General features: G+C 42.5%; 1 protein-coding gene across 2 annotated transcripts; it reads left to right on the forward strand.

Annotated features, from left to right (window-relative positions):
* Window positions 1–245: 245 nt before the first annotated feature.
* LOC113338256 (DPH4 homolog) lies at window positions 246–4,972 on the forward strand. Of its 2 annotated transcripts, none has more exons than XM_026583709.1 (5): window positions 246–501; window positions 1,302–2,397; window positions 2,539–2,620; window positions 3,949–4,065; window positions 4,145–4,972. In XM_026583709.1, the coding sequence occupies exon 2, from the start codon at window positions 1,333–1,335 to the stop codon at window positions 1,858–1,860; it is 528 nt and encodes a 175-aa protein (XP_026439494.1). In that variant the 5' UTR covers window positions 246–501; window positions 1,302–1,332; the 3' UTR covers window positions 1,861–2,397; window positions 2,539–2,620; window positions 3,949–4,065; window positions 4,145–4,972. The 2 variants fall into 2 exon arrangements, with proteins under 2 accessions (XP_026439494.1, XP_026439495.1); XM_026583710.1 differs by having other exon boundaries at window positions 4,151–4,972.
* Window positions 4,973–18,973: the final 14,001 nt, after the last annotated feature.

Raw genomic sequence — 18,973 nt, forward strand, 5'->3', positions numbered from 1 at the left:
TTTTCTTGAAATTTTATTGGTTGGAATTTAGAATGGTGGGACCAGAATCAACCAGAAACTCTGGTTAACCACGTCCCTTAAAAATTCTGTTTTTATATAGAGAATCGAAGAGAACTTGAGCAGTAGAGGGATAAGAAAATCGAAGAAGTTAAATGGTAGAACTCAATTATTCTGGAAAAATTGTGTTCAAGTGAATTTTTTTTTTTGTTCGAGGTCCATGGTGGAAAATATCCATCGAGTGTGAGAGAGGTGTAATATAAAAAGATCAAACAAATATTAATACGCAGATGGAAATTGAATTCCCGTAGTTTTTGTGACTGAAACTCAGTATCCGTCTAGGCTGTAATATGAAAACTTAGCTTCACACGTTTCTATTTCTTAGCTAGAATCAGGAACAACTAAGCAAAAGCTTTTGCAACATTAAAGCTAATAAATGAGCCTTAGCAGTTGGCATTAGTTATACTGCTGAAATCGTTTGTGTCTCATAATTTACATCACAAGGTATCTTCTTCTCTCAATTTTATTTTGAAATTTTGATCCAAATTTTGAGGACTTGTCAAGCTAATAAATAGATCGAATTTGGGTTTTCTTTTACCAATTGGAAGCTCAGTATACTTAATATATATTAGGAACTCTTGATTCTTCTCCCTTGATTTCTATGAATTTGTTAAAAACTGAAATTAGGGTTTATGGGGGTGGGAGGTGGGGGTTCTAGTATAATTCGTTTTCTATTGAAAATACAGGGGTTGTGTGTTTATTATTTCTTCTTAACTAGTATTTGTTCAAGTTTAATTGTTGCAATTTGATAATTAGGTTTTCTTATCAAACAATTTAGACCTTGTGACTAGAAAGATAAGATTGTTATGTAATTAGACTCATTGATACTGTATAGCACAAGTAGAGTTGCTACCTTAAAAACTTAAGTTCTCAATATCTGTTTCATTCTTTGTTTACTGATAATGCTGTTGGATTTTGTCAAACTTTTAATGTCTGAATTGTTGTACATGCATCTTGCTTGTGTTTGTGAGACAGTCGGAAAGATATTTACTTTTTCTTTATGTGAATGCTGGAACTCAGTTCCATGTTTTTATCACTTGATGGCCTAATTAACTCCTTTGCTTTTCTTATTACTATAGTTGGATATGGTTAGACTATGAGCATGATGCATATGTAATTTCTGTATGTACGGTATCAATCACGAGTAATTTTCTATTGAGCATTAGAAAGTCGGTACAGACTTCTATTATCAGTTGCACTATATTCTTCTATCTTTATGGTCTCATTTTGCGCCTCTTTCACAGTAAAAGTGGTGTGGTTGATTAACTCAAAGCTATGCTTTTGGATGGGAAAAGATCTGTCCTGAAAACGCACTATGATATTCTATCAGTGAAGGAGGATGCAGATTATGAAGAGATTCACGCAAACTACAAGAGAGCTGCCCTTAAATCCCATCCTGATAAAACCCGAGCAACAACTGAGGCCTCTGATATTCAATGTGAATCACTAGAAACATTTCTAATGGTGCAAAAAGCCTGGGAAATCTTGAGTGACTCAAAGACCCGTGGAATTTACAATCGTGAATTGAGGGATTCAAGACGAGATACAGAAACTGCTGAAGATGTTAGTTTAGAAGAGATGATGGTAGAAGAAGCTGGTGAGGTCTTGGAACACTTTTATGAATGCAGGTGTGGCGATTATTTTTCCATTGATTCAGTTGAACTTGGAGAGATAGGCTATTCGTTGGGCAGGGATGAGAGTAAGATATTTATACGCAGACGTGATTCGATACCGGCCACTGTTATACTTCCTTGTGGGTCGTGTTCTCTTAAAATCCGTCTTACAATCACCACTGGTCCATAGTCATTTCTTACTCATGTAACATATCCAGTATATGTGTCAATCATGCAGCAACGCTTCCCCTTTGAACGTCATTGCCTTATTATCCTTTTCTTTTTCTTCCTTTCTTAATGTCAATTTATTCGACGATGTACTTTCCTGCTCTGGTCCCAATATTGTACTTACAAGCAGCACAGCGGTTTGCATCAATGAAATCATATATTCTCCAAGAGTTCATTACACCAAAATATTGGTATGCTTGTGATTTGAATGACAGATACGGATACCTCTGTGCTGTGTTGCTTCTTTCAGCTCTCAAGAAACCCTTGCTCCTTTTTAGCTGATGCTGCTAGCTGTGTTCCCCTGGTCTTTCTCTAGTAGTTGAAGGACAAAAAACAACTCCTTCTGATGGGGTGAAATTGGAATCACTAATTATGGTTCATATTGGATCAAGGGATGCTAACGTTTACCACACACATTTGAACAAAAAGGTCTTTAGTTACTTGCTCGTGACCCACTCTAGTTGCTCCCCTCTCTTGAAATCCTGGCTCTGCCCTGCCGGTATGTATAAAATGCCTGGGATTTGTTTTTTACTATTTGATATAGTTGATTGTTTAAGGATAAATAAGTGTTTTGATTAATGCGCATTGGAGATAATGGGATAATAATTTTTAATTTTCATGTTTGTGGATTTGTGATTAGGGAAGCATATGAGGAGTTTGAGCATGTTCTTTCAGCGTTTAAATTCGACAAAGACGATCAGACTTCTCCAGTGGCAAATGAGGTGTGTAGGCTGTTGTTTAAGTCTTCTCCTGATAGTATGGTTGAGTTTCATCAAATGTATGTTAAATCACATAAAAGAAACACATCCTTTAGTCACAAAACTTAGGTAGAAGGATTATTGAGGAAAAGATGAAAATTAAGTCATCGCTTCACTTTTGTTGGTTTTTCATCATTAAGTGCCATACGCTGTCCTGAATAGGCAATTTTAGACTTATGAGGAAATTGGTTTTGTAGTTTTATAAAGGTATATAGGAGTTCGGGTAATAGGTTGATGTTACAGATAGTGTTATATATAATCATGATGGCTGTCCTGACTAGGAAATTTTAGACTTATGAGGAAATTGTTTTTGATAGTTTCATAAAGGTATGTAGAACAGTAGGAGTTTGGGTAATAGGTTGATGTTACAGATAGTGTTATATACAATCATGACAACAGTACAAACTTAATCAGAACTAAACATGTACAACTATATTAAGCTATGTTGGGATTGTTTTCCAAAATCATCAGGTTTCAACCCAATGTAACTGTAGTATGGCCCTCATAGTTAAGTTCCTATGTTGGTTGATGAGAGTCCATCCCACCTTGTTCTGTTCGTGTTATTTGCTAGAAGCTGCTGTGTGAGATGGGAAATGTTGCATGTAATCCTGATTCTTGTACAATTGGTTTATATACGTATTGTTCAAGGATGTCAAATGGTGAATCATGGGATACAAAAAAAAATATATATACAACTTAAAATGAATTTATTTGATTTTTATTAGATGCAAAAAAAAGAAGCAATATGAGATAAAGACTATTCTAATGTCTATTATAGTAAAAACAGTCGAGATATAAAATCTCTGGAAGCATAGGATGAGTTAATAAGTCGGTGTGGTTAATAAGTCGAGAACATCATTTTCTTGTCAACATCAACATCCACGTCATTAGTTCAGAAAGAACGGTATCTTGAACTTGGTATATGGCCTTGTCTTGTATGGTTAATCAAACACCAAATATACCCTTAATATAGGATGTTAGTGTCATTAAAACGGAAGAAAAGAGGCAGAAACAAGATATTCACATGCTTCAACATGGTAGGCCTGAATCATCCCATTCATGACTCTTAACATTTTGCTGTTTGGATCATACACTTCAAACCAAAAGCGAGTTAATAAGAACAAGATCTGTGTAGGTTTGAATTGATTCTAGCCGTACGGTTTATGATACATCACTGATGATACGTGTTGTTTGTTCCCATTCATTTGTACTGTCCGTCTTTCCTGTGATCGCAACATGGTTTCAGATGCTTATATGGACTGTAATCTGTCTGTGTTGCTTATTTATTACAGAATGAATTGTGCCGGTCCTGCCGGATGAGAATGGGTATGTCTCAGTGCCTGATGAGCTTGTCCATGAGCATTGCGTTTATACGGGTATTGTGGAATGTGGGCTTTCATCAGGACATGGTACTTTATGTCATAATGCCTCGCCATTTACTGCTAACGCAAATGCCCATTCATATGAACTAATATTATGGTTTTCCAGCATCAGATATGCAAAGTCTTGGGAGATCTTCAATTACGTGTGAACCTGATCCTTCCAATGGTTCCTTGTTAGATTGCTCTACTAACATGGATGTGCATCCATTTAAGGACTCCAATGGTGAAACTTCTGTTGGCAAACCTGATTTAATTGGCACTCAAGAAATGAACGTGCGGGATTAGAAGTTTCAGAAGATTAGAAGTCCTGAAATCAAGAAGATTGCAGCACAAGTAGTCCTGAAAACTATAAAAAGTTTCAGAAGAACAGAGGTCATGGGACTGGAGAAAGGAGTGGACGCAAGAGGTGGAGAGGTAGGAATGAGGATTAGAAGTTGGTCCTGATATTCTCTTACTGGGACCAGCAAGCAAAAGCTTAGCGACCGTGACCATGCTGCTGATCGTTTGGAGCAGATCTGAGCAGCTATGTTCTTCATACGCCATCAACCACCCTCTACTATCGTTTATTAGGTCTAGTTTGTATTTAATTTTTGTTTCAGCTGTAACCTATTTCCATTTTAGTTGCAGCTTTTTAGTTTCTTCTTTGCTGGTATGTGTTGGTCTGGTTCTGTGGAATTTTGGGTTTGCTTTGTATGGATCTATGGTTGTTGATGCAGGTGTGTTCTGTGGTATAATGAAATTATCAGATCAAGGCCGTTATCAGCTCTGGCCTCCATTCAAGTCACAGCAACAACAATGTTTCCGGCAAATAGGTTTCTTTGTAATCTGGTATTACTTAGATCGGATTTTCGGTGTAATTTTCATTTTCTCTCTGTTTTAGATGATAATTGTTGTAACCCATGTTGTTCAATGGGGCTTTTGCTAATTTTCCTGATTCCTTTCGTATTCCATGTAATCCTTGATCTTGTGCTCTGTCCTTTGCACCGGTTCTCTGGGTTTGTTGTTTGTTGCCTGATGGTTGTTTACCGCATGATTTTTGTTGATCTTTGTCTTCTCCGGTAGGAAATAAAATTCCGGCGTGTTCTTCGGCGAATTTTCTTTGTACCAGCCGTAGAAGACGAGTTTCATGATGAAACTTATGGGTCCTCTTCTTTTGGAAGTGTGTTCTATCAGGTGTTGATTAAAAATGTTCTTACTTTGAGCTGTGAATCATGCATCATCGATTCAAGTTCTCCCGTAAAGGTGGGTGCTACAGGTTTACTGTTACGTTCTGCTACTGGTTTATTGTTATGTTCTGATGGTCTGATAGAGATTCTGGTTACGTGATTCGGGTTACAGGATTAGTGCTAAGCCTTGTTTTTTTTCGGATTCTTATTGTAACATGGGGGGTTCCCTGTTTATTTATTAAAAAAAAAAAAAAGACCATGCTGCTGATAAATCTATGCCAAACGAAAAACAGGTGTTCTGACTTTTAAACAAGGGTCAGTCCGTAGCTCAATTTTTGTAAACCACAACTTACCTGTTTAGAAAGATGATCTTATCCCTCCATACCCTGAACTTGTTAGTTTACTCATAATCTTTTTTATTTTTATTTTTATTTTTGTAGGTTTCAGTAAAACGTCCTGCTTCAGAGATTTTCAATATTTGGGAGGAATACAAATATGATATTGTGCTGGAGATGAAGGAATTAGCGAGGGAATGATCGTGGAGGTTGTAGAGGAGATTAACGCCCTGGACCCTAACTTCTTTGTGCAGAATCCTGTTTTTCTATTTCAACTTAAAGCAAGTAATTATTGCCATATTTTGCCCTGATATACACCCTCCATCCTTGAAAAATAAGAAAACACCTTGATGGTTTAGTTGATGGCACCACACATTGACCTCTGTGGTGCATCAGGTCGAGTTCCTTAAGTTGGTTAGCTCTAAAGGTTGCTTCCTCGTATAAGTCATGTCTAATTTTATCTGTATGTACACCTTTCATCATCCTCCACGTGTACAGAAAAAGACACGTGGAAGGCATGCGAAGCGAGACATCAAAACATGATAGCAAGCATTTCATCAGAAGATATGACGGTCAGGGATAGAAGACCACAGAGGTATGATGACTCAGAGGAGCACCAGATAATACCCCTTGGGTGTTAACGCACCCAATCCCGAGGAAGATCAACGGTCGAGAGGAAGTTTGGCTGACACAGATGTGACCAGACAAAGAGACATTTGTCTGACACGAGCAGACATCCATCTACCCGCATTAAATACCAAAGAGATATACACGTGTCGATCATCTCGTGGAAGAAGCGAGGATAACCCTTCGTGTTCAAGCTCAGGCCGCGTCATATACCGAAGATCTCTGCGTAATAGGCACAAAGCACAAGAAGATAAGATTATAACGGCACTTCAGAGATGGGACCCACGTTCCTTCCCTATAAATACCCCTCTCCACCAAGAGAGAAGGGGCAGACCATTTTGGAGAGCAATTAGAGGAGAACCTAGGAGAGAGAAATAGGAAGAGTAAGTAATCCATCTACTTCCGCAGACCTATGGATATTCTAAAGTCATTTGACTATCTTTGTAACCATTCAGTACATATTTAAACAACAAACCCCGTGGACGTAGGCCTTAGTGCCGAACCACGTAAATCTATCTCATTTACATTTCGGCACCTTACATTCCGCGTTAAACTTCGTATGTTTTATATTTATACTGATTTCTGGATTTATTTCCTTATACGAACATTATTTATGATAATATTCGACTAGACAATGACAAGCCCGAAGGCTTTGAGTCGATGAATCGATATAATCATCCCATTACGTATACGATGTACGATTCTAGAATTAGGACGTATGCGAATATTGTTTGTGAACACTTGGATGGCCTCGTGATTTATGTGTTCACAATTTGGCGCTAGAAACAGGGACTTTGTCCCGGTAAAAAATTTATCTTATCCTGTGATTTCACCTTAAAACGCGCATTATGGTTGTGCCCTTTTCTGGGTTCAGCGTACTTTCAAAAACTTTTTCATTCTGGGTTCATTTTCTTCATTTTCGCAAACACCATTTCAAAACAGACAAACCCGCGGCTATCTATCACAGATTTGCACGAGAGGTGTTTTCTTCAAACTAAGATTTAATAATCCAGATTCATGAGTCCTCGCGGCGGATCTGCCTTTTCAAGAGTTCTTTTTCAAAAAGTAGTCTGAAAACAAGATTCACGATCGTTTATTAGAGGATTTGTATTTCAAAAACTATATCAATGAAGTCTTTACATTTCTCTTCTATTAGGGCCCTTGGGAAACTCATTTCCTTCTATTCCAATAGTCTTGCGGGTACGAGTGGCGCTAACCCGATCCTCGTGGATATCTTTGTTTCCCCCTTATTTATTCCCTATGCAGGAAAGGATTAAAAATGGAGAAGATACTAGAGGCAGGAAAAACCAAAGCCTCATCAAAGGAGACACCGAGGGTTACCTCGGTCATGACCCGAAGCAAGCAGAAAGGAGACAAAGCTAAAACAACTACTCAGAGGCAGGATGCTGCGGAAATCACTTCACCTATGAACACTAACTCCATTGCAGCCGCGGCTCTCAAAGCAGCAGCCACGAAGACTGTTGCGGCCCTCCAGGCTACAGAAGCTAACAAGACTTTGGTTTCAAGCCAAATCCATCAACAAAAAGAAGGGGTAGCAGAATCTATGACACATCAGCCCGCAGATCCACCAATCTTCGGAATGCCGTCAACCAACGGTCAGAATCAAACCATACCAGTGGTTTTAGTACCACGGGTGGAAGCTCAACCGAGGGGACCAAACTTGGAGATACCAACGATTGAAGCTGATCCTCGGCCACCCTTAATACACACTGTAGACGAAGGGGGAACTATGGCCGTAGGGGTACCAGCCGGAACTCCCAATCAGGGATCAAACCAATCCCACCGACTGATGGTAGAGCTCGAAGAATTGAAAAAGAGCCAGCAGGTCTACGCAGATGTTGTAGCTCTTCTGGCCAGGGAGAACCAAGACTTGAAAGATAAGATTGCCCAAAGCACGAAGACTAGCCAACAACTGGACGAAGCAAATTCTAAAGCACCAGAGCCTAATCGAGACCGAAGAATCATCCTAGCAAATGACGCCAGGGGAAGCAGTGCATCCGATCCGGAATATGCCACCGAAGAGTTAGACTATTATGACAGCGAAGATCGAAGAAAGAAACGCTCAACTGAGCATGAGAACGTGGGATATTACCGCGCAATGGAGGAGCTGCGTGATGAGATGATGGCTGAGATCAAACAGTTAAAAGCCAGACAAGGCGGAGGAAGGCTTGAAGAGGTGATGAAAGAAGCTAACTCCACGCCCCTAACTCATCGCCTGGCAAATACCCCCATTCCGTTAAAGTGCCCTGTCCCAACTTTTGAATGCTACGACGGATCCAGTGATCCCGCGGCACATATCCGGTATTATAACCGTGTCTTAGCCCGATGGAGTCAGAACGACGCCGTCCTCTGTAGATATTTCCCATCAAGTCTGAAGGGATCGGCTTTGTCTTGGTTTGACAACCTGCCACCTGATTCCATCAACTCCTACGATCAACTCGCAGAGAAATTTCTGAGGACATACATGTACAACAAAGCTGTCAACACTGGAATGGATAAACTTTTTTCTCTGGCAATTGGCTACAAGGAAAACACGAGGGAATACACCAACAGATGGCACAAGATCTGCCAAGCCATAGGGAGTGTGGACCCAGTAGTAAGTATCAACTGCTACAAGTGGGGATTAGACCGAATGAGTCCACTATTTGTTGAGATTCATGGAAGCGTGCCTAAGACAGAAGGAGATCTTCGAATAATTATTGAAAAGTACGCTCGTCTTGAAGAAATCCAGCGTGAGAACCCGAGGGCACACACGCAGAGGTCTCACCGTACCAATTCCGCAGAACAAACCAGCGGGGCCAAAAGAAATAGCTCAGTGGAACGGCCTCACGAAGATAGGAAGGAACGAAGAGATGAACGACGAAAAGACGATCGAAAATTCGAAGATCAGGTTTACACGAAGCTCAATGCTAGCTACGCTCGGATCTTGCGAGAGATCAAAGGAAGGGAAAATTTGGAGTGGCCGTGGTCTAAGGGAAAACAGCCCCCAAGAACCGAGAAGTCTAAAGATTACTGTGAGTATCACTGCTTCAATGGACACCAGACTGAGAAATGCAAAAACCTCAAAATAATGATCCAAAAATTAATTGATGCTGGCGAACTCAAACATTACATACGAAAGGAGGTCGCCGAGGATAGATCCAAACGGACCAAGCAAGTCCAACTTCCAGAGGGAAACCGCACAATCAACACCATCTCGTGTTCCGAAGCCGCGGGGCCCTCCCTTACAGCGCAGATAGGAAAGAGGCTACGGAAGCAGTTCGAAGACCACTGCGAATTATATAAGATTGATGGCGTAGAGGTGGACGAACACGAAGAGTGGATGGACGCACCTATTATCTTCGATACTGAAGATATCGAAGAAGATATGGAAGATCATAACGATCCCTTGGTCCTCACACTACCAGTGGCTGGATGTAACCTCAAAAAGATCCTCATAGACGGGGGAAGCTCAGTGAACGTTCTATTCTACGACGCATTCAAACGGATGAAGCTCCATGATGAACAGCTAATGACCTCTTATTACACCATCTACGGATTCAATGGAGCACCCACAAAGCCATTGGGAGACATCGTGTTGCAGGTGAACGCCGGACCCATGAAAGTAGAAACACGATTCAGCGTGGTTGACGCCCCATCCCCCTATAACGCCATTATTGGACGAAAGTGGTTACATAAACTCAAGGGAGTGGCTGCAACTTACTACCAATATCTCAGATTCCCTACACCCGAGGGAGTGATGGAAATCAAGGGAGATCGGGTCTCTGCAAAAGAGTGCCAGACCACTCAGGATCGTATCAACAACGAACAAGAAGAGCAGCGAAAAACCCGAAGGATTAAAAATAAAGAAGCTGCGAAAGAAAAGGCCATAGACCTGTTCCTCAAGGAAACCACAGGGAGGGGTTTGACAAAAGATGATAATGTCCTAAACACAGAGACAGGTACTTCAGCAGCCAACGAAGGACAGAAACATACCAAATAGCAATCAAAGAACGTCCCAGTCCTCGGGGACCCGAAGCCGGTGTTCACACCAGTAGAGCCCGTAAAAGAAATCAACATAGGAACGGAAGAAAACCCGAAGATGATCAAAGTAGGGACCATAATGGACGAAAGAAGAGAAGATTCCTTAACCAAATTACTTAAAGAATAATGTATTCGCTGGAAGCTAGGAGATATGCCGGGGATTGATCCGAAAATAATCCAACACGAGCTGCGCATCAAACCAGGCACGCCACCTTTCAGGCAGAAAATAAGAAAAGTTGCACCGGAGTATCATAAGGCAGTGGAAAAAGAACTTCGGAAACTACTAGCAGGGTTCATCAAGGAAGTCAAATACCCTACATGGATCTCCAACATGGTCGTCGTTCCTAAGAAAAATGGAGGGGTTAGGATATGCATCGACTTTACTAACCTCAACAAGGCATGTCCAAAGGACAGCTATCCCCTGCCAAGCATAGATCAGCTGGTTGAAGCAGTGGAAGGATACGAAGAGCTGTCATTATGGATGGATATTCTGGTTACAACCAAGTAGCCCTGGCAGAAGAAGATCAACTACAACAGCATTCTACACCCCGCATGGCCTTTATTGCTACACTAGAATGCCCTTTGGACTTCGAAACGCAGGGGCAACGTACCAAAGAATGGTCGATGCTATCTTCAGGCCATGGATTGGTAGTACCTTAGAAGTCTACGTTGATGACATGCTCGTCAAAAGTAAGCTGCGCAAAGATCACCACCAGGACCTGAGAGATATTTTCGAAGCAATGAGGAAACATCACATGAAAGTAAATCCAGAAAAATGCACTTTCGGTGTCACCTCAGGGAAATTCCTCGGATATCTGGTAACAAAAAGGGGCATTGAGGTAGACCCAGCGAAGATTCAGGCCATAGTAGATGCCATCTCCGAAGAATTTAAAAGAAGTGCAGAAGCTCAATGGGTCCATAGCAGCCTTGGGCAGATTTATTGCCCGATCCTCGGACAAATGCAAACATTTTTTCAATATTCTCAAAAAAGGGAGTAAGTTTGAATGGACCGCAGAATGCGAAGAAGCCTTCCAAAGAATCAAGGAACACCTGGCTTCAATTCCAATCCTGCAGAAGCCTGATCCTGATGAGGTTTTGGCATTGTACATAGCAGCGACAGAAGACGCAGTTAGCGCAGTGTTGGTCAAAACCAATACGAAGATAGAACAACCTATCTATTATGTCAGTAAGACCCTCAATTCTGCGGAAAGGAACTACACGAAGATCGAACAACTTATCCTGGCATTGGTGGGCTACTCAAAAGCTGAGAACCTATTTCCTAACTCACTTCATCCGCGTCCCATGCAAAGCACCACTGGAAGCAGTCCTCAAAAGCGCGGGAAAAGTAGGCAGAATAGCCAAGTGGAACACCCACCTGGACCAATTCAACATCATTCATGAAATTCAACATTCCCAAAAATCCCAAGTTTTGGCGGATTTCTTAGCAGACCTCCCCCTGGACAACGACGAAGAGATTAGGGGAATACCAGAAGCCGACGAAGAAAGCAAGGATCCAGTTGATGTCCTCGAACCCGCGAGTCAAAGACAATGGGAAGTCTTCGTTGATGGTTCCAAAAATAAGGAAGGGGCAGGAATAGGCATTGTCATCACCACCCCAACTGGAGAAAGGATCGTACAGGCACTCAGGTTAGAATTCAAAGAGCATACTAAAACATCGTCGAATACGAGGCAGTCGTACATGCCCTCCGCTTAATAATAGAGATGGGGGTAACCGATGTAAGACTGACAAGTGATTCGCAGCTTGTCATACGGCAAATAGGGCTCGAATACAATGTGTACGACGACACCCTCTCAGCTTACATGGCCTTGGTCCAAACATTGGCATCACAAATTCCGAACATCAAGTTCCGGCACTTATGCAGAAGGGATCTCAGGCACGCGGATGCCCTAACATATATATCATCCATGCTGAAGGACAAGAGTATCGAAGCTATCAAAATCACAATGGTATACGAACCCTCTATTGCAACACAATTTTCCTTTGCTACAAATCAAGATACAGCGGAAGAAAATATCGAAGATCAGGTGGGAGAAGACATCCGTGACGATTTTGACGAAGAACATATCCTGTCAAGAGCAAATCAAGACGAAGATTTCAACAACGAAGATGATTGGAGAATGATGATCCATGCGTTTCTCAAGGATGGAACCTTACCCCCGGATCACAAACAAAACAGGAAAATACTCTCCAAAGTAGGAAGATATGACCTTCGGGATGGAATCCTGTACAAGAAATCTTTCCTTGGACCGTTACTACGTTGCTTATCCAGGAAAGAGGGGCATCGAATTTTAAACGACATCCATTATGGTGACGCAGGAAATCATAGCGGCATGAGATCACTAGCCGACAAAGAAAAAATGCAAGGATATTACTGGCCCACAATGGTACGAGATGCCGCAAGCATGTCCCGACGATGTGAAGAATGTCAGCGTTTCTCCAAAAAGATACATGTACCAGCAACAACGTTGAATTCTGTGGATAGTCCGTGGCCATTCGCTAAATGGGGCATAGATATTGTGGGGCCTTTCATCGAAGGATCAGGTAAAAGACGATTTTTGATAGTAGCCACGGACTACTTCAGTAAATGGGTGGAATCCAAAGCCTTAGCCAGGATCAGAGACGTGGACGTGTTTACTTTCATATTCCAAAACATTATTTGCAGGTTCGGCATACCAGCGGAAATCGTGTCCGATAATGGTAAACAATTACAGAGGAAAAATATAGACATGCTCTTCGACACTTTCAAAATAAGGAAGAACAAGTCCACCCCCATATACCCTCAGAGCAACGGACAAGCGGAAGCTACTAACAAGACCCTCGCCCTTATCCTCAAAAAGCAATTAGACGAACATAAGGGGCGGTGGTGTGAGCAGCTACACAATGTATTATGGGCATACAGGACAAAACGAAGATCTGCCACCGGGGAATCCCCATTTCTCCTCACTTATGGAGCTGAAGCAGTCATCCCAATAGAGATCCTCATGCCAACCACAAAGACCGAAGCATGGGAGAAAAATCTCACAACAGACATGATGTTAGAGAGACTGGACGACCTGGAAGGAAGGAGGGAAGCAGCATTGCAGAAGATGGAAAATTATCAACGGAGACTAGCGAGGGAGTACAACAAAAAGGTAAAGCTTCGAAACTTTGTAGAGGGGCAGTATGTGCTAAGAACAATCCCGTAGTATCGACGAGAGAAGATATGGGGAAAGTTAGCACCTACATGGGGAGGACCTTTTATAATACACGACATTGCGGGAAACGGTTCCTACTATCTTCGCAATCTGAAAGGCGAGGTCCTCTGGCACCCTTGGAATGCTAAATGTCTCAAACCGTACTACCCATAGGAGCAGCGCAGCTTTGCATCTGCGTGGAGAATACCAGAAGAAGAAGGCAGCGTAACCGCTTTACATGTTTCTATCTCTGGACGAGGAGTATCAGACCTCAACCTATCAATCAAACAATCTTTTTGGTAAATCTTCAAGTAAACAAAATTTATTAACAATATTGGGGAAAGTAGTTAATCTACAATCTCTCAGGGCTCCCCTATCAGTGTCTATGAGTGTAAGACCAGGGGGAAGGCACCCAGCAGAAAGAGATACCCAACCAATTTTAAGGCAGTGGGTCGACGGAATGGGTGCACGTAAATATTTTCAATTAAGAATTCCATATCCTAGAACGCTGCCTCGGCCCCCACCGTTTGGGAATCCTCTGGCCCAGGATTCGCCAGCGGGGTGACAGGTCTCAAGACGATCACGAAGGTATTTACCTTCGGTGTTGCACTCAAACACTCTCAACTTTTTACAAAAAAAGTTATTTCTAGTTTAACACTTCATAATACTTTAAAATAAAAAGATGAATTGATAACGCAGATACGCCAAAAGGATGATCCATTTCATAAAGAGTTGATTACAAGACTCGGCAAATAAGATAAAACAGGAAACACATCAAAAAATGATCCAAAATCATATAATCAACGAGGATCAACTTTCTATGACTAATAAAAGAAATCTACTTGGACGATACAGCTCCATCAACGGGGTTGTCTCTGCGAGAGGAGGGTACGCTACCACCTGAAGAGGGCCCAGAAGAACCAGGCAAAGGCGCGGGAAGGGGACGGCGCGAATAGTTCTTGACAAGACCATGTTCGACTCTAAGGCCAATTTCGATCTTATCCAGGACTTTGTTGGTCTCTTCATCCAACTGACACCGAGCCTTATAAGTGATAACAGCGGTCCGCTGGTGGGCTTGAGACAGCAATACAGATAGGCATTCCTCCTCTTTGGAGGCAATCTCCGCTGCTTCCTCACGAGACGCGGCCAACCCTTTGAAATAATTGTTTTGTCCTTCCTGCTGCACTAAGGAAGGTTGAGTCTTTTTAAGCTCATCATTTGCTGCGTGAAGCTGTCCCTCGAGTGCTGAAAACAAAAAATACCAAGGGGTTAAAACGAAGAAATAACATAATCACACTCGATAAAACGAGGTTATACCTTCGAAATTAGCCGAAGCCTCCTCATACTCATTGACAACAGCGTCCCGAGCCTCATCAAGAAAGTCATATTCGGTGGATAATTTCTTATAATCCGTTTGAAGGTTCGTAAGAGAAAATTGACTGGCGTCTAAGTCTACCTGCTTCATCGAATCCAAGTGATGAAGATGGTTGACTTCATCATTCACCTCCCCCATCCTTTTATGAAGTCGATACACATTCATCTCAAGATCTCTTTCAGACTCCACTTGGCGAGCAACATCCGCTCGAGACGCTGCTATGGCTTTACTAAGTGCACCAACCTAGGCCCTAGCATTATCTCTTTCCTCGGAAAGACGCAGCATACTATCCCTAACCCCAGGGCCTAAGAAAGAACGAGCATGTTGTAACTCTTCTTCTAAAAAACACACTCTAGCCTCTAAGTCTGAAGCATGTTCTCGAGCATCACGCAGGTTGTCACGCGTCCATAGCAGCGTACCATTAAACAAACAACGGTCATGATTGTACTTATTTTGCATATCCACCATCAGTGTTCGCTTTTCACACCACTCAGCTGTTAAGGCGTTGTGCTCATCAGCACGAGCATTCCACTTTACGACTTCACTCTTCAACTTACCCACCAACTCTGTAATACGAGATTTCTGTCGTTCCCTTTCTTTCCGAAGCCATATCAACTCGGGGACTCCACCCACTGAAGATAGGGTGGGGAGACTCAGATAGAACACCAAAATACAGATAAGGAATCACAAGGAGCGAAAAATCCGTAAAATACAAACCTGTGAAGGACGAGACACTTCTACGAGTCTGCTCCAATTCATTGCGGACTATAGCAAGCTATGAACGAAGACTCTCCTCAGCATTACCCAGCTGTTCTTTTTCCTTCAGATGGCCCCTCAGTTCATTTATTTCCGCTTCAGCCGCAGACAGTTCCTCTTCCCTATGACGAAGCTTGGCCTCCAACTTTAAAGACTTTGCTTTAAAGAACTGGTATATAACATGGTTACAATGTTCGCTCCTCATCATCTACGTCACAAACAACAAACATTATTATACCAAAGGAATCAGATATCACGAAGAACACAATGCGCGGATATCATAAAAAGAGTACAATGTGCGAAAATCATAAAAAGAGCAGAATACGCGGATATCATAATAAGAGTACAAGGATTTACCTCTAAGACTCGCTGCTGGGGAAAACCGTACTGGTACCCATCAACTATGGCCATCATATCAGCAACAGATGAGGGAGGGGCAACCACTAAATTAGCTTCCGAAGCTCTAAGATCCTTCTCCCACATCACACCAACGCGGTCTTCGGAAGACAGCTGCATCATTCGACGAGTATAAGCGTCGGAATTCTTCTCACCAGTGACCACGGGGGCAGGGTTAGGAACGAACATCAGGTTCTTCTTCTTTAGCCAAGCCAAAATGACATCTTCACCCTCAGGCATCAACGAGCAAGGAAAATCTTCAGAAGGAGACTCAACCGCAGACTTCCTCTTGGCGGTTATCTCTTCACCCGCGCAAGTCTCGGCATTACCACCCTCAGCATGACCACCAACGTTCTCATCTTGCCGATCAGTGGTACATTCTTTTCCAAGGTCCCCAAGCACATCCCAATCATCATGTGGGAAAGCAATGAGAAGTCCTCGGCAAGACCCATGGCAGCAGTCACATCGAAGGATTCCCCCGCAGAATATATTCTACCAAAAGAGAATTCTGGGGAAATTACGGGCAAAGTACCCACGCCAACAATGTCGTCACCAACAGGGGCAGATCCACTCCCACCAGCACCACCGACGATAACATTACCCTCAGCCTCACCATCACCACCCGCGGCAACTTCTTCTTTAAGATCACCACCCGCGGCAACTTCAACCTCACCATCACCACCCGCGGCAACCTCTTCTTCATTACCACCTTTCCCATCATGATATGAAGTGTCGGTACGTTCTTCTCCGTTGGACATTTCTTCATCCTCACCATACCCTTGGTTTACGGGACTCGTAACCTCTTCATAACCCTCAACCTCATTGATAACCGCAGTAGAAGATTGCTTGGGTCCACGTTTCTTCTTCTTCGACACCTACAAACTAGTATACATCCCACAAAGGCTCATTTTTTCCCTCACTTCAAAATATGAAAATTATTTCAAGCAAGGAAAAAGGGGCAAAAAGATAGATATATAAGAAGAAACTATACCTTGGCAGCAACAACACTCTTTGATAGATGGATAGCACCAGAACCCTCCTCCTCATCTCCATCAACGACATCAAGAGCATAAGGAAAATTCATGCCCGCGAAATTAGGACGCCAAGGACAGAAATCTCCATAACGAGCAGGAGGAGTTTCACGAGGCTTGCTATTTTCAGAAGGACGCCAACCACGTGGACCAGGAATCCATCCGTAAGCCCAAGGACCAACTACCTCAATAACAGTAACATGCCATTCATAATCATGGTCACGCTTAATCCTTTCACGAGCAGGAAAGAGTTTCCGTTTAGCAGATCCCTCAGTACCAGGAACATACTTCAGCTTGGCATCACTCACCTCACTCAAGAGACGAATTTCACCACGGGGAGAAGCAATATTACGAAGATTAACACTCCACAGCTTACGGTTTCTGATGTTGACATAATCCCCAAAAGAATTGTTAAAGTTCTGAGGAGTGTACCACTCTCTCTCAGCGGGATTTTGAACATAGCAGGTCATCATAGTCTCTCCCTTGCTCCGCAGATAACATACCTTCAGTGAACGAAGATAATTCCCAGATAGTTGTGATACGGATCGATTATGAGTGTTCGTAGAAGAGCCTTCGCGATTAGCCAACACGTCATAATAAAAGGAGTCACCCGACTTATATAAGGGTAACATAAGACCCACCTCGAAGGCACCAACCGTAGTCAACAGATGAAACTCGTCAAACTGATAATTATCAAGAAGCTCGTAGGTGATATCATCGTCAGGAGCATAGAAGCGAACCTCAAAAGCTTGGATTTCATGTTTTTCCTTGAACATCTCAAGATCAATATGCTTGAAAGTGACCTTCTTCTTACCAACTGAAATGCTGCGGATCACGGGGACAATTTCTTCCTTGTCTGCGGAATCAGAAGTAGGACCCAATTTCGAAGCTTTCCTTTTAGAAGGAATATTTGTAGACGGATCATCTCTCGATATGGTACCCTTGGAGTATTTCCCTTTGGAAGAAACCGCGGGAGGAGGCGGCAGAGATTTATGCGGAGGCACTGAAGGAGGAGCCATTGAACGAAGGGGCGGAGCATCCACTACTTCATTACGAGGAGGAGGAGCCCGCGTACTTCTAGAGTCATCACGAGGAGGAGCCTGCGTACTCCTAGAATCTTCACGAGGACGAGAAGGGGCGTGGTTAACAGCATACCTAGACCCAGAGGGACCCTTCGGCATATCCCCTTTTTTAGAAGGCATAATCTTCACACCGTAGGAAGACGAAACCCTATGACCCCGAGGATCTGATTGCGAAGATTTGTAAGGACCTTCCACAAGTGGAGATCTGTCAGGATCTCTACGCGGAGAGGATCTTGGCGGACTAGATGGCGGAGTTTGGTAAGGATCCCGCGGACGGTCAGACATATCTACAAGGAAACACAAAAACAGTTTAGAGAAGAATACGAGGAGATCACTAAAAATCAAAAAAATCCATAATCGATGGTTCATCCGGATAAACATGAAAAACCCTAAGAAACTAAAAAATACTTCATCCAGGGATAATACTCATATACAGACTCACAGACGTTGTAACAAAGAACAGGGGCAAGCATATATGCTTCGACATGTATGATCTTCATCACAAAACTAAGAACACAGCAGCAGGAGACAAACGAGTAGATACACAGATAAAACAATGGTGAACAACTGATGAAAAATCCCGTACCTGTATAAAAGAGGACGACAAGCACCAACCGCAGTGGAAGAAAGGAGGATCGGAGATATCAACAGATACAGGGGCAGCAACAATCAATAACGAAAGAAGAGGAAGAAAGAAACAGAAAATTGAATGCTATATTCCTCACAAGAACGGTGATAGTAAATGACTAAAGAACAAGAATAAGAGAACAATAAGAGAATGAACACTGACAAGAAGAGGATAAAAGTCTTTTTTCACATTCTCTTTCCTATTTATGAAGCTAGAGAAGACAATAACTGCTCCTCGTACCAAGGAGCAGTTACGGGAGAAATTAATGCAAAGTGGGAAACGTGTAGGACTACCTTTCTT

The sequence above is a fragment of the Papaver somniferum genome, unplaced genomic scaffold (genome assembly GCF_003573695.1).
Source record: "Papaver somniferum cultivar HN1 unplaced genomic scaffold, ASM357369v1 unplaced-scaffold_19, whole genome shotgun sequence".
NCBI lineage: Eukaryota > Viridiplantae > Streptophyta > Magnoliopsida > Ranunculales > Papaveraceae > Papaver > Papaver somniferum.